The sequence below is a fragment of the Polyodon spathula genome, chromosome 11, assembly GCF_017654505.1.
Source record: "Polyodon spathula isolate WHYD16114869_AA chromosome 11, ASM1765450v1, whole genome shotgun sequence".
Classification (NCBI taxonomy): Eukaryota; Metazoa; Chordata; class Actinopteri; order Acipenseriformes; family Polyodontidae; genus Polyodon; species Polyodon spathula.
Window position 1 is genome coordinate 29,888,094 of NC_054544.1, and position 15,437 is coordinate 29,903,530.

The 15,437-nt window shown below is 37.1% G+C and overlaps 1 protein-coding gene across 1 annotated transcript in view; it reads right to left on the reverse strand.

The window, feature by feature from the left end:
• Window positions 1-464: 464 nt before the first annotated feature.
• The window catches only part of LOC121323338 (calcium-binding protein 39-like), a 15,600-nt gene continuing 627 nt past the window's right edge, over window positions 465-15,437 (reverse strand). The window contains exons 2-9 of the mRNA XM_041264343.1: window positions 10,697-10,857; window positions 7,949-8,113; window positions 5,842-5,960; window positions 3,998-4,170; window positions 3,746-3,801; window positions 3,457-3,522; window positions 2,958-3,101; window positions 465-1,189 (exon numbers count right to left, since the gene is read on the reverse strand). Of these exons, the coding sequence (XP_041120277.1) occupies window positions 1,001-1,189; window positions 2,958-3,101; window positions 3,457-3,522; window positions 3,746-3,801; window positions 3,998-4,170; window positions 5,842-5,960; window positions 7,949-8,113; window positions 10,697-10,810 (1,026 nt within the window). The 5' untranslated portion in view covers window positions 10,811-10,857 and the 3' untranslated portion in view covers window positions 465-1,000. The remainder of the gene's footprint in view (window positions 1,190-2,957; window positions 3,102-3,456; window positions 3,523-3,745; window positions 3,802-3,997; window positions 4,171-5,841; window positions 5,961-7,948; window positions 8,114-10,696; window positions 10,858-15,437) is intronic.

A 15,437-nucleotide genomic window follows, 5' to 3' on the forward strand; every position in this document is an offset into this window, starting at 1 on the left:
GAAACTGGTAAAAATGTGCCTCTTTTCATTATAGTAAAATGACCCAAACTGTGCAATACATCTGAATAGACATTTTAAATACCTTATTATTGCGGAAGTGCTCAAATGAATGCATCTTACAACTCATGTGGCAACAAACAATTGTACTGGAATCTCTAAAATGTCTCATGTTTAGGATATATGATAAATAAATAAGCTCAACCACTGTCACTGTTTACTACTGGAGAACTTGACATTTTTCTGAAGGCCAATTAAAATCATACAAATAGTATATAAATCAATCTGCTTGAGTTGGGCTTGGTTAGAATCCAGGTGGATGAGGTTTTAGTTCTTAACATTAACCTGTCTGGAGTGATGGCACTTTCTTTAATGCTGCAATACTTTGCAAGTAAATGAACATTTTATGTGATTTGCAAAAATATTAATCATACATGCGCAGTCATGTTGGGGGGGGGGGGGGGGGGGGGGGGGGGGGGGGGGGGGGGGAAAAAAAAAAAAAAAAAAAAATCAATATTAGGTTAATAGTTACATACTAATCAATAACATTCATTTGCTGTACAAATTAATTCATATCTTAAGCAGAAATGAGCTGTCTAAGGAGTTATGTACAAAGGAAACATCTAATGAAATGCAAAAATCACTACTCTTGCTACTTTTTGAAAATCTGTTCAATAAAAATAAGCAAAATTAAAACAGTTCAACTTATATATTGTCAAATCAACACCTGCAAATAATTCCATAAAGCAATGAAGGCAAAAAAGGTTGTTTTGCATTGTTTGAATGACAAAATACTTCAGTAATAAGTCCACATTGTGTTCTAATGTGCAAGAAAGCAACAGTTTTATCTTGAACCCCAAAAAATATAAAATTAAAAAAAAAAAACATTAATTGAAGAGCAGATTAGCAGGAATACTCCTCATGAATTGAAGGGTGCTTAATGTTCAATATCTAACAGTAGTTGCTGATTTTACGGCTGTAGTTTCGGTTAATAAATGAAGGTTTACGCTTCCTGTGGTGCTGGTCTCTTCAAATCCCTGATTTGTTTCACCAAGTAGGTCTTTTCATCATTGAATTGTTCATCTTCGGTCCTATCATTCTGGAACTTGCTAAGAAACTCAATAAGTTTTGTTTGATTCTTCAGCAAAATATCCAAGATAGGCTGGGTCTTGTTGGGATTGGCTACAAACACCTGTAAAAACAGCAAAATCAGAAGGGAAAGTGTAACAAAATTATCCACATAAAAAGCCAAATGGATTTTGTTAAGATGATCATTTTGCCGATAGGTAACATGGAAACCAATTGGATGAATAAATGGTTATGCCATCACGGTTAAAACAGTATCACATGAGTCAAACAAAGGACTTTCTTGAGACTGGTGCCCTCTTGTGGCTGTTATGAAAAAAAAATGCAGCAACTGCTGGAAACATCTAGTATCAACTTGTGGCAAAATTCTCTTCAGGCAAAACTGGCTACTGGAAACACATTTGACTGCATTTGACTGTATTTGAAAACTTATCCCAATTTGCATTTAGTGACACAATTTGAATATACACCGAGTGTACAAATCATTAGGAACCCCTGCTCTTTCCATGAAATAGACTGACAAGGTGAATCCAGGTGAAAGCTATGATCCCTTATTGATGATGTAACCTGTTAAATCCACTTCAATCAGTGTAGATGAAGGGAAGACAGGTTAAAGAAATACTTTTAAGCCTTGACACAATTGAGACATGGATTTTGTATGTGTGCCATTCAGAGGGAAAATGGGCAAGACAAAAGATTTAGGTGTCTTTGAATGGGGTATGGTAGTAGGTGCCAGGCTCGCCGGTTTGAGTGTCAAGAACTGCAGCACTGCTGGGATTTTCACACTGAACAGTTTCCCATGTGTACCAAAAATGGTCCACCACCCAAAGGACATCCAGCCAATGGCAGTCCAGTGGTTGAAAACGGATCATTGATGAAAGAGGCCAAAGGAGGCTGACACGAACTGTGCAGAGAAACAGACAGAACAACAGGCTACAGTTAGTCAACTGACGGTCTAGTACAACAATGGTGCCGAAAGACCCATAAAAGAATGCACAACTCGTTGTACCTTGACACGAATGGGGTATGGCAGCCGACAACCTAACAGAGTTCCACTTCTTTCAGCAAAACACAAGAAACTGCAGTTGCAGTGGGCTAAGGAACGAAAATACTGGACACTGGAGGATTGGAAAAACATTGCCTGGTCTGATGAATCCTGGTTCTTGCTGTTTCACGCTGATGGGAGGACTAGGGTATGGAGAAAACCACATGAGTACATGCATCCATCATGCCGCGTGTCAACATTGCAGGCTGGTGGTGGTGGTGTGATGGTGTGGGGTGTGTTTTCATGGCATACATTGGGCCCCTTGATAAGTGGAGGAACGTTTGAATGCCACAGGATATCTGAACATCATTGCCAATCAGGTGCATCCCTTCATGGCAGCAGTGTATCCATCTGCTAATGGATTTTTTCAGCAGGATAATGCCCCATGCCACAAGGCTAGGATTGTCCAGGAATGGTTCCACAAACATGGCAGTGAATTCAGCTTACTGAAGTGGCCTGCCCAGTCACCAAATCTCAATCCAATTCAGCATCTGTGGGATGAGATGGAACAAACTATTCAGAGTAGCGATCCACTACCAGCCAACTTGACACAACTGTGGGAAGCACTGGAGTCAACATGGACCCGCATCTCTGTGGAACGCTTTAGACACCTTGTAGAGTCCATGCCCCGACAAACTGAGGCTGTTCTGGGGGCAAAAGGGGGATGCAACTCAATATTAGGAAGGTGTTCCTAATGTTTTGTACACTCACCGTGTGTGTGTGTGTGTGTGTGTGTGTGTATATATAAATAATACAAGCACAAGCACACACATGAACAGACTAGTTTAATTGCTCCCATCTTTATTCCCTGAGAAATGCTGACTGCTACCTTGAAGACGTGGAAGGCCTCAAACTGGATATTGCGACTCTTGTCTCTCAGAAGGTTCATCATTAATTTCAGATTCTCTGGCTTGCTGATGTACTTGGTCATAATTGTGAAATTGTGTCGATCTAAAAGGAGTTCTCCAAGCAACTGAAAAAAAAAAAAAAAGAAGAATGGGAACTTTAACAACCAAACCTGTTTGTTTACTCATTCACTGAATGAATTAGAAAGCATTATACAAGTCAAATCTTTCCTCAATTATAACCCTAAATGAACATGCATTCTTTTCTCACCCCCAGAGACAGACTGCCGCTCCACACAGAGATGTGCCAGCCTGTCCCGTGTTTTGAACGTAATCTTACACCAGAGTGGTCTGCTGGATAGAAGGAAGCAGGCTGGATCCTAGAGTTCAAATCTCAGCCCAACCACTGCCTAATGGTGTGTCCTTAGGCAAGTGCCACACAACCATACAGAAGACTTGAGAAAAATAAAAAGATTTCAGTACCTTCAGAGACTGCCTTTTTGTCACATAGTTTTCTGAATGGAGTAGTTTCTCATATTCACTAAAGAACTGTTATAAGAAAGAAAGAAAGAATACATTTAACATCACTGCACATACAGAGATTACAATACACATTCAACAAATGGGAAAACTAATGTTCACATTTGAGTGTGTATATATATATATATATATATATATATATATATATATATATTTATATATGTAATATAGTGACGTGTATGTCTATGATTAGACAGTATTACAACAAAATATATATATCTCCACTACTTACTCTGTCATAATGTTGTTCCAAGAATTCTGCACTCAGTGGCTTGTGCCTTGTAAAAAAAAAAAAAAAAAAAAAAAAAAAAAAAAAAATAAAAATAATTGCATATCAGTATTTCAATGATTATGTCCATAATTTTTTTAAGGGGGAGTATATGTTTTCAGTAATTCTAAACACTGCACTACGTATCCATGTAGAAAAGGCTTAAAACACACACATTGTCTGCACCAAACAAACAAAGCTGAAATTTAAAAACCCTTACTTTAAACGTGGCAAATGCATCAGACGCGATATCAAATGTTGACAGTTCCACGTATCTGAAGAAATCGTAGAACTCCTCAGAGCAAAGGATGACTTTTGCCAATGGTTCGTGTCTGATGCATTCCCTCAGCATTATACCACAATTCAAAGCAATTTCAGGTGATTCATAGCTGTGGAAATAAAGATCAATAAATACAAAAATCATGAGATTGCTCAGTTAAAAGAAAATAACAAAAGGTTATATATATTGTACTTTAAATACAAGTATTTATGGAAACCCAGATTTGCAATGTGAAATGTCTGACAACTAATATGAAACGTACAAAGAGAGGCATATTATTGAACTCTTAGACAAGAGCGCCATCAAACCAGTTCTAGATAAGTTTATCAGTCATGAAGGGGAATGGTGGTTGGCATAACACTAAAACAACAATTACACCAATTATGCATTGGGATTTAAAAAATAAATTAATTACACAAATTGTGCTTTTCACTGATGAGTCAAATATTGTCAATCAATGCCATTTTAAGATTGACAGGATAGCTGTATGACTAATTAAACTAAACAGCTACAGTGATGTTTGGTTCGAAGTTCATGCAACTAAAGGCCTGCATTTCTCAGACTGACTGTACTCGGTTACCTACAGAAGTAAGAGACGTTCATTTTAATCTTGTTGGAATTCCAAACAGACTGCTAATGTTTGAAAAGATTACTTACACATGGATTACAACTGATCTGAACATTGAGGAATTGTTTAAATCTAGTGTGAACAAAAAATACACTGAAAAAGCATCAGACTGAAATCTTCAGATAGCTACAATTTTATCATCATTTATTCATGATTTAAACATGGAGGTCGCTACCTCCATATACCTCTAAATTACGATACACTTGATAACTTACAATGTCTTAACAAGGTTAATCAAAACCGTCTCTTTGGACAAAGATTGTAAAATCCAGTCATCTTCATATTCCGGCAGATTTTGACACCAACGTGCTATATTTTCCTTAGCAAGTTTCATCACAATTGGATAAGTGGCTCTCCATGTATAATGTAAACCACTAAGGTGTGCCATGCAGACATATGATACGTATCTGCCAGTGGGGGTGAACATACTGGACAAGTCTGTGAAGTCCCCTCCACAACTTTGCAAGTTTTCTATTATCTAGATTTCTTTTGTGACTTTTCTATAATTCTGAAGATAAACAACTTGCCTTTATAAATTAGACTTTCCTGTTTCTTTTAAATTCACACACTTATTTGGAGGTTTACCTTGGATTTTAAAAAGCCTTTTTTTTTTTTCCTGCCACCCCCCATCTGCGACACAAATAAAATCTGATTGTTAAAACAAAAATAAAAGGTTTCTGTTAATTTTACATTTGTTGAAGTAAATAGTTTTAAACAGGCTTTTCAACAACAAGCTAAAATGGTTGGAATTACGATTAAGAAATTATCTCTGACTGTGCCTTCCGTGGCATTCTCAGCAATGTGGAATGCCTAGAAGATGAAGATGTAGTTTTTAAAGGCTGTAACACAAGATGTGACATTGTGGCCTTGTGGTAGGACATTGTGGTTTCAACGGAATCAAAGTGGGGGGGGAAGGAAAGCAAGAAAACAAACAGCAAATCAAAAGCAAAGTTTTGAAAATGCCTTTACGCTAATGAAATGGGGTTTTCAAAACATTTAATGATAATTAAGTTTATGTCTACACATTTAAATGTGTCTCTTTACCTGTAAAATACAGTAGCACATTATTTTACTAATTTCAATTATAAAAAAAATACCTGTCACAGGCATCCCAAAAGAAGAAAAAAAAAAAAAAAAGACATTTGTACACACCCTTTTAACAACATGAAAAGTATATTCTGTTGGGTGCAGACGTATTCTACTGTAGGGGTTCTTGTGCCAATCTGTCTTCTAAGAATGTTGTTGAAAATCTGAGCAACATCTTTTTTACCCTGTGGCAAAGAAGAAAATAAAGTTATAATGCATATTGTCAATGTTACTGTGACACAGGTTCTTAGACAGTTGATAATGCTAAGCCATTACAACAAGAGCCACAGGCACATCAGGAACAGCTGTCATATAAACACCATCAGTCTGTGTATGCACAGATATAACATGCAAAATAAAATCTGCCTGTATGTATCCCCAGATTCTGAAACACTAAATAAAATTGTGCTACATAGTGTCTTTAGCAAGTTTCTTCATATCTGGATACACTGTATGCTAGACAGGCTATATGTACACTGTGGTCATATACCATTTAAAATCATTAAGTAATTAATTAATTTACTACATGCCTCACAATGGATTTCAATTAACACTGAAATAGATGGAAGGCGGCCAGCAATTTTTTCTACATTTTCTGAATACAGTTTGCACAGTAGACTTAGAACATTTACACATCTTTAGAAGATTGAAATCATCTGCAGAGTTCAGAACAGGACTTAAAAGAGGAAACCTCAATAAACACATGGAAGACTTCCCAGAATTACATGACATTTTCTTTTAAATATAGACCAGAAAGAGGAAATAAAGACATTTAAAAAAACAACAAAACTAGGAACTACTAAAATATTAACTTCAAAGAAAAAAAAAAGTGTGGTAGAGCAAGCACTCAGTGAAAACATTATAATAAACCAGGAGGTTTACTTTAGTAGAAGTAAAAAAGTAATAACTTTGAAGTTAATAATGAATTACAATAAAAGAGTTTAAGGGGTAGATGTACCAAGATGGGTCAGTCGCAGTGCAAACATATCGTAGTTTGCATCTTCATTACGACAATTCGCAAAGTGCACATTTTGTCATATGTACGCAGAAAAAATATGTTAATGAAGAGAGTCGCAATGTACTAAATTAAACATTATTTGCGTCATCTTAGCAAGATACCTTGCGAGAGTTGTGCGACATTCTTTTTTTCAAATAAAACAGCGGTAGTTGAGTTGTGGTTTGCTGCAGCAGAGGGTGCACGAAGGATAACATCTATACATGCAAGGGTGCAAGAAACAAAATAACATTGTTTTTATTAAATGTAAACGTCATCTGTACAATGCATTGTGTTCTGTCTTCATTTTACCTATTTTAACACTGTTATATACATAAAAATGAAAGGCAGTTTAACACCATCAGATTCTATAGTGGGGCCCCAACCTTCACCCAAAAAAAAGCTTTTCATAATCATACAGTAGCCCCTTCCGAAACCGGACATAAGGAGGTATTGGGTTTAAAAACACAATAAAATCGCACACACATACATTTATAGTGCTCAATGCATTTTAAATATTAGTCATTGCGCTGAAATAACACTAATGTGTTTTGGGTAGGCTACACATTACATTATGTAAAACTATAAATTGGTGTACAATGGGAATAAAAGATTATTTTATATTGAAACTAAATGATTTCAGAGTTTTTTTTTATTTTAATTATTATTTTTTAAACTTGGTCTACTTAGTAGCCTAGACAATTAACACACAATAGATCACCGTCCTACACAGATGCTCAGAATGAGCTGGAGGGGTTAGTGGCACATGTGTGCAGTCTGTTGCTCACAACACGCTGGGAAAACCAGAAAAATGTGTTTAAGAGTTGCGAGTACACCCTGACTTTAGTGAAAATTAGGTACTTGGGTGTTTGTCTCAAAAATACATTGAGCACAACTGGCAACACATGAGAAAAAGCGGACTGGGAAATGCCAGCAACAATTGCGTCTGTTTAAATCATGCTTTCAAAAGTTCTTAACAAACTGATGCAATTGTAAGTGTCGCAACTGCCTGCAGCTTTAGTACATCTCACTACAATATTTTTGATCCATCATTTGCTCTGTCTTTGAAAATCTAAAACCTTTCTTGCAATGACATTAGCATTAATGAAGTGCAGCATGGGCAGGTTATTATAGTTCACACGCTGTGACCAACCACTCATCTGTTGGGTTTCGCCTCACCTCAAAATCAATGAGTTGCAAATCTGCTATTAGTGTGCTAAGGAGACCGCTGTTGTACAGCTCCTGGGCCAGCTGAGCCACTGCTTCTGTCTGAGGCTCCTTTTCGTTTGTGCCATACAAGATCTCCTTCATGGCCACCAAGTTCTTTGAGACTTCTTCAGTTGCCTAACGAAAGATACAAACATTAAAACAAAAAGTCAAACAAACAGAACTTTAACATTTTGTTTCCTTTAAACGTGTATCCCCGACTGAAACACTTCTTCTTCTTTTCCAAAGTACACTTTAAAAGTCATTCAACAATGTATGCCTTGATAGAGCAGAGATTTTTCAATCAAAACAAATCAAAATTATTAAATGGACTTCTTACTGTAGGTTACAAAACTAATATTTTTTATAGGTGATTTCACACCCTGATTAACACTAATCTCGGATGACCTAATGTTACCCTAGACCAGTGCTGTTCAATTCTGGCCCTTGAGATCAATTCCAGTCCTGGTCTATTTCAACCAGGTCCAAAATTAGTTAATTGCCTCTTAGCAGGTTCAATTAACTATTTTAGAACCAGCTTGGAGGAAAAACCTGGATTGGACTAGATCTCAAAGGCCAGGACTGAGTACCACTGCCCTAGATCAGTGCTAATCAAGGTCTGTGAAACAATCTGACAGTGAATCTATAGGGGTAGATTCACAGAACCTGGCTAACACTATTCTTGGACTACCTTACCGACATATAACATTAAGTAGCCCAAGAATAGGGTTAAACGGAGTCTGTGAAACCTTAGGATAGCGTACTTTTCAACTCAGATGCACAGCATTGACCTCTTCTTTCACAGCATTAGAACCCTTCCTTTGAGATTGCTTTTAATCAAATCAAAGTATTACCAATGTGAACCCTATTGATTAGTTTGATTGCCCGGTGCAAAGTCTTTTGAGGTTAACAACTCCGCCCCCAGGTGCCCTTTCCACCACCAGGTAATTGTAAATCACATCCTGCATGTGGAGGGCGATGAGAAACGAAATAAACATTAACTGATAGAAGTGCTGTTTTATCCATCTTCTCTCTCCCCGTTAAGGAGAGTCTCTTGGCCCATGGCAACCTCATAGCAACGTTCGTTTTGTCCTCGCGCTGCAATTCCTCTGCACAGCACGGAGAGGAATTGCGCCTTGTGGCAAGGAGGGTGGGGGCACCATTTTGTAAAGTGCGAGGGGTTTGAGAACAATGCAACCCTCCAATGGACTGCAATGAAAACATGATAAAAGAGTAAGGCAAGAAAGAGGTTAGTTCCAATCCTTTCAACAACGCAACACTGGCACAATGGCTATTATTGCCGTTCTTTCAGCGGCTGTCATGGCACACATAGCAAAAGCTACATGCTACTGTATGTTGCATGCAATATAACTGCCTGTTTGAAAAAGAAAGAAAGTAATTTTAACAAACCGCAACAAAACAATAACCCAAAAGACTAGCCATTTACCCATCAGCCTTAAATGCCTCTCATGAGGCAATGGTCAATGTCTACATACTCAGCTTATAGTATCTGTAACCGAACATTACAACAATACACAAATGCTTAACCTTTTCAGGTTCCACAATGCAAGTCTTTTAATTATGTCTTCCAATGTGCCCATGACGAGAAACCTCTACATCCCTCCCATTGCTAAAAAAATATATAGCTGTACATAATGAAAAAAAGAAAAAGGTCACAGCCACATTTCAAGAGACCACCGTCTTAGAATAACTTACTTAAATGTTCATTTCCTTTAAATAGTCAATCAAAAAAAACAACCACAAAATATTCTCCTGTCCACATAATTGCTGACAAGGATCTTTTTGTTTCGTTTGATTTAACTGAATTAAAGTCATGCAAAGGCAATTTCTAGAAGAACAGACAACAGTTCTAGTGATCTTAATCAAGCAGAAAGGCTCTGAAGTTAAACAGCGTATAAAAAGCTAATGTATGTGCAACCAAAACACAAACATGCTGCTTTCCAACAGCTCAGGCCATCAGAACACTGCTATAAACAGAAACATCAGATTTAAACCAAAAACATGTTTCTAGACATACTATTGTACACTTCATTTGTATTATTTGAGAGCTGCAAACAAACACATTTTACAAATCACATGACCTTTATCACATGATAAAGCATTAGTGTCCCGGTAGTCCTATGGATTCACTGGAATGTAATCCTGCATTATACAGCCAAGAACCGTAAACAAAACAAAAAAGTGGTGAATATAATAACAAAAGTAGTAATCCAGCCCTTGGTGTGCACTGGAAAAAAAGCCACATCTATTTCTACCATGTAGTAGACTGTACTTCAGAAATGTCACCTTTTATGAACAGTACATAGCCATTGAGATGGGCATAGCTGATTTATCCAGCATCTGTGAGATCTTTAGACATGAAGCATGCTGTAAGCTTGATAAGCAACATGAATGGTTATCTGGCATAGAGTGCAATTACGTACATTATTATACATGTTTTTGCTCAAAGAGCCAACTTCCCAACATTTCATTTTAAATCTAATGCTTTGTGATATCATTCACTATGCCACGAATGATGCAACGATTCACCGTTCCTTTCTATTTAAACCTACAGGCATCACAGTAACTTTATCCATTTATTTTCTTTTATTCTTCTATACTGTACATTATCTAATTAAACTGGTTCTAAAAATCACAAACTTGAGGTCATCCATGGTGTGTGTCTGTTCTGTAAATATATAACCCACAACATTATGGTACCTTTTCTGCCTTTTTATCTGAGATGTCTTGTTTTTCTAGTACTGCCATGCTGTCCTTCAGGTGTTTAACAATGTCTGCAGGAGACTTGTGGGACTTGCCAAACGGGAATGGCATGGCTGCTGCTTCAGTTGGGCCTCTCTATTGAACAGCACTTTGTCTACCTGAAAAAAAATACAAAGGGTTACAATTACCCAGTACAAGCAGTCATTGCACAACAAAAGGTTAATCAGTTTACAGTCACTGGAATGCATTTTTGTGCGTAAACTCAAAAACCCATACATACCGGCATCAACAACATAACTAAGAAATGCGGACAGCTACAGCAGATTTTGGAATGGGTACAACTTTGCTACTTTGTTCACGACTTTACAAACCTCTGAAATGGAACCAAAGTTAGGTTCCCCTCCGTACACATCTGTGCTCTGGCTTTGTATAAAGCTATACATTGCTTATAATCTATTTTCAGCGTGTGCTCATCTTTGATGACAGTATGTCTTTGTTCACATTTATCATGCTCTCTGTGCTTGTGTTTACTGTTGAAGTACCAAAATAAAAGGTCCACCAAGATGACTCATGAGCATGGTCACAGCAGCACAGTATGGTAAAAGATGCTTTTTAATGTTCTTGTTGTTGGGTGCACAGTTTTGCTTCACTATCCTGACAAATAACAGCCACTACGGCTATGAGGTTGTACTGTACAACCATCCATTTTGTAAAATGTTATACTGCCTATAAATAACAGCTATTAAGTTAAGCGGTACAAGTTTTTATATAGTAACTATACACCAATTAATAAAACAACGACAAAAAAGCATTTACACTATTCTCTAAATTCTATATTGTGATATTTGCAATCATGTGCGTGCATTTGAATTAATGTGTTTGTCGTGTTTAATTTTTAGTTTTAAGTAGTGAAAGGTTAATGCAGTACTGATGATTACAAACTAGTAGGACCAATTCAAATGTTCATTCTATTAAATGCATTTATTTTTAAATGCAGATATTTGTAACTGAATTCAAGATGTCTTAATATTGAGATCTCTAATTCTTGACGACACTGTCATTTCACATATTTTAAGTTGCTCATTTGGTTTCATTTTAGGATTACTCCACCAAACCTTTCTTTTATCCATAATCTTCCCGGTCTCCATTAAACCTTCTGACTGACACAATCTGTACAGACAGATCCACAAGATACAGATTATCCTGAAACATCAAAACAATCATTACTGAATGCTACAATTCTAAGCATATACACAATTCAGATGAACAAGATACGCTGATATTGTGCATATCAATGCACATCTAAATTGATTGGCTACGTGTTGCAAGCTCCAAAGGCTAAAAGCCAGCTTTGTTATGGGACTAGAACCATTTTTTTCTTTATGTTACAATTGGATTTTAAGAGCTGCAGAGCTATACCGTTTAGAATTGAGGTGTTGGCAATAGAGGGATTTTATAAATTGAAAAATGATATACAAGCGGATATACTTGCTAAATACAGCCGATGCAATACCTGAGCAAAGGAAGTCCTGATTTACTAGCACAATAGAGACTGGAAATCTAAGTGCAAACACCTTTAGATTCACCAGATACTGCATTGTCAGGATACAGCAGCAGACTACTGGCACTGTACATGCCATGCTGGCCTAAATGAACACAGTTAAGAGCCTTAGCCTTTGACAGCCCAGCCCACAGAGCTCCATATTCCTAAAGCACCCACGTTCATTACTGCAGGATAATATGGCACACTAAGGAATAATCAACCTCTATAGCATCAAATTCATTTACACACATCTCCAAACGAAGTCGCTGCTGTCAGTAACACAAACTTAAACAATTGGTTTCCCTGCGTTCTGGATCACAGTTTCTCAGAAATCTGCTTTTACGGGCCTTGTCAAATTGCAATGTGTTGCTTTTTCATAACGTAGTACAGCAAGCGTTTTTCATAAAACAAAAACAAACTATCAGATAAATCTACCGATCTCAGCTACAAAATGCACACTGCTCTCTGGAAAGGTGCAGAACAGCTGCAGGCACAGGTTTAAAGGCAAGCACGGACTTGCTGTGCAAATTCCAAAATGTTCGACAGGTGTTTGCGGTGCCTCTGCATTCAATACGCGTGAGAACACATCCTGCCGGGTGCTGTACCTGGGAAACATATTTCACTCTAGGCACATAATTTCGAATAAAAAGGCGTTCTACAGAAACAGATAATATTGCAGCCTTATTCAATAAGGCACAAGCTCACTAGTGCCTGTGTTTGGTTATGACAGATAGTAAAACATTGTGACGTTTCTAACTCCCAGCCTTTCTTTAACATATTTTCAAAAACACCAACTGGGAGAGTTAACCTGCAATGGAAAATCTTGATATGCCTTCCTTTAAATCGTACAGCACATTCTATATCTTTTTAAAACTGTCAAAACTTCAAACTTCTATTTTAATTTGCCGATCTAACGTTAAACAGCGCAGTAAACTGTTTGCAGCCACCCGTCTAGCAGAAGCAACATTTTATTTTCAGAAAAAAAGACCACACTAACCAATCCTTTCAAACTCGACTGAACAACGCATTCATTCCTTTTAATTAGCATATTATGCTGTTCACATCCCCCTCTCCCCTGTCAATTCACACGTTTGAGGCTTTCTGCTGTTGGCAATTCCTTAAGCAGTTCATTACTGCCACTAGCAGGAAGATAGACTACCTTTGAACTTGTTCACATACCCCCTTTGTCCCTGCTACAGCTTTCTCCTCCATTGTGACTTTTCTTAGCATATGCATGAATGCAGAACAATTCAACTCTTTTTAAAGCTTTTTTGCCATACAGCATTTTTTCATGAATACTTTGCATGCTGTTAATTAAATCACTGTTCTTTCATTTTCTGAAATAAAGGTAGATATTAATGAACACATCCTGGAGTACCTACAAGACGTCAAAGCACATTAGAGAGTGCATAGGCACAATGTATAGCTGTAGCCAGTATGCTGCAGGAACACATTGAGTCAGTGTGATTCCTACAGGACTGGGAAGGTGTAAACAGTCTAGTTAGTTGCATTTGTTTTAAAGTAATAAGGACACACTGCAAGACCAAAATTTACTGCAAGCTTTATTTACCGCCTGCCTTTGCCAGCTTCAAAAACACTACCAGTTATGATGTAGAACCTTTGTAGCATGTAAAACCCAAATCAAGATATAACCTATGTTAGATGTATATTTTCACTGGGACCAGGTAGTACTTCTGGATACTGAACTCAGTACTGTACTGAGCTCTGAACACTAAGCTGTATCACTTAACCGTTACATTAACACAGTCATGGGTTGAATAGAAGGATTTGCTTTCACTGATACAGTAACCACATTAACAGGCAATCAAAAACATATCTAATCTCGGGCTACTCCACCGAAATCATGTTGCTCTGTGTTGAAATACAGATTTGAACATCAATATAGTGTTCTGTGCCTGAAGAGGAAGATATGACCCAAGTTATTTAAAATCAAATAAACACAAAATAAAGAACTGCTAGGTCTTAATACATGTCGATGCATGTGCAATGTACAGGGCGTCAGCTCTAAATTTATACATGAATCTTCAACCATGCTGAACTTCTAGACTCTATACTCGTTTCTCTTGCTCTTTGTAACACAACGTTGGCTTATTAGTAGAGCTGTTATTTGCTGTATTCTTCAGGTGAAGGATCAATATTTCATTTAGTGCTTTTTCTGTACCCTGTATCCACCACTTTCTGTTCTGTCCATGGTCAACACCACTATTCTATTCTGGGACACTTCAAGCACATGGAGTTCGTTAAGCCACGCTTCACCAACTTTAGTCATGCATTACCCGTTTGCTGGCTTAAAGTTTTACTTTGTTCACTCAGTCCATAATGAAGCAGTTTGACTTTGAAACACATACTGTCCATCTAATATTAGCCAGCCATGTCAACTTTTGCTCAACCAGCTCTTCCAGGTAACACCACATCTTCAGTGTATCGCAGAAGAATCTTGCTACTAATTAAATGATGCATGTATCTACATTGGCTCCTTTACAGTTGTGATACAAATGTAGTACAGCCGCAGTTAAAAACACACTTAAATTAGATTAAAACTGGTTACTTTAGTGTTCCTCCACCACACCATGTTATCACTACGTGTAATTTCACTACATCTGTACAGGAATAGCGTAGTGCACTGGTGCACAATTACAAGCAACAAGGGCCGTGTTATATATATATACACATATATATATATATATATATATATATATATATATATATATATACACACACACACACACACCACACACACACACACACACACATATATATATATATATATATATATATATATATATATATATATATATATATATCTATATATACAATAATATATATATAAGTATATATGTTTTATATGTTAATATGTTGATATTGAAACAAAACGGAGAAACCGGGCACTCGATCAAATAAAAGGTGAAACCATCAATGTGACTATACTCAGTATAGAGTCAGCGTGGGTGTCTATTGCTGAAAATAAACTGGTTAAAAAAAGAAAGAAGAAAAAACTAAATTTACGACAGCAGCTATCGTTTAATATACTGCGCCCAACAGTGCTAGATTTTTATTTGTATGTTATCACCGAGACGGAACGCGCAAAACTGTCTGCTTTGGTCCAACACTGAGGAACAGTAGGCCACGAGGAACAGGGACCTAAATTTAAAAAAAAATATGTGGGAAAAATCC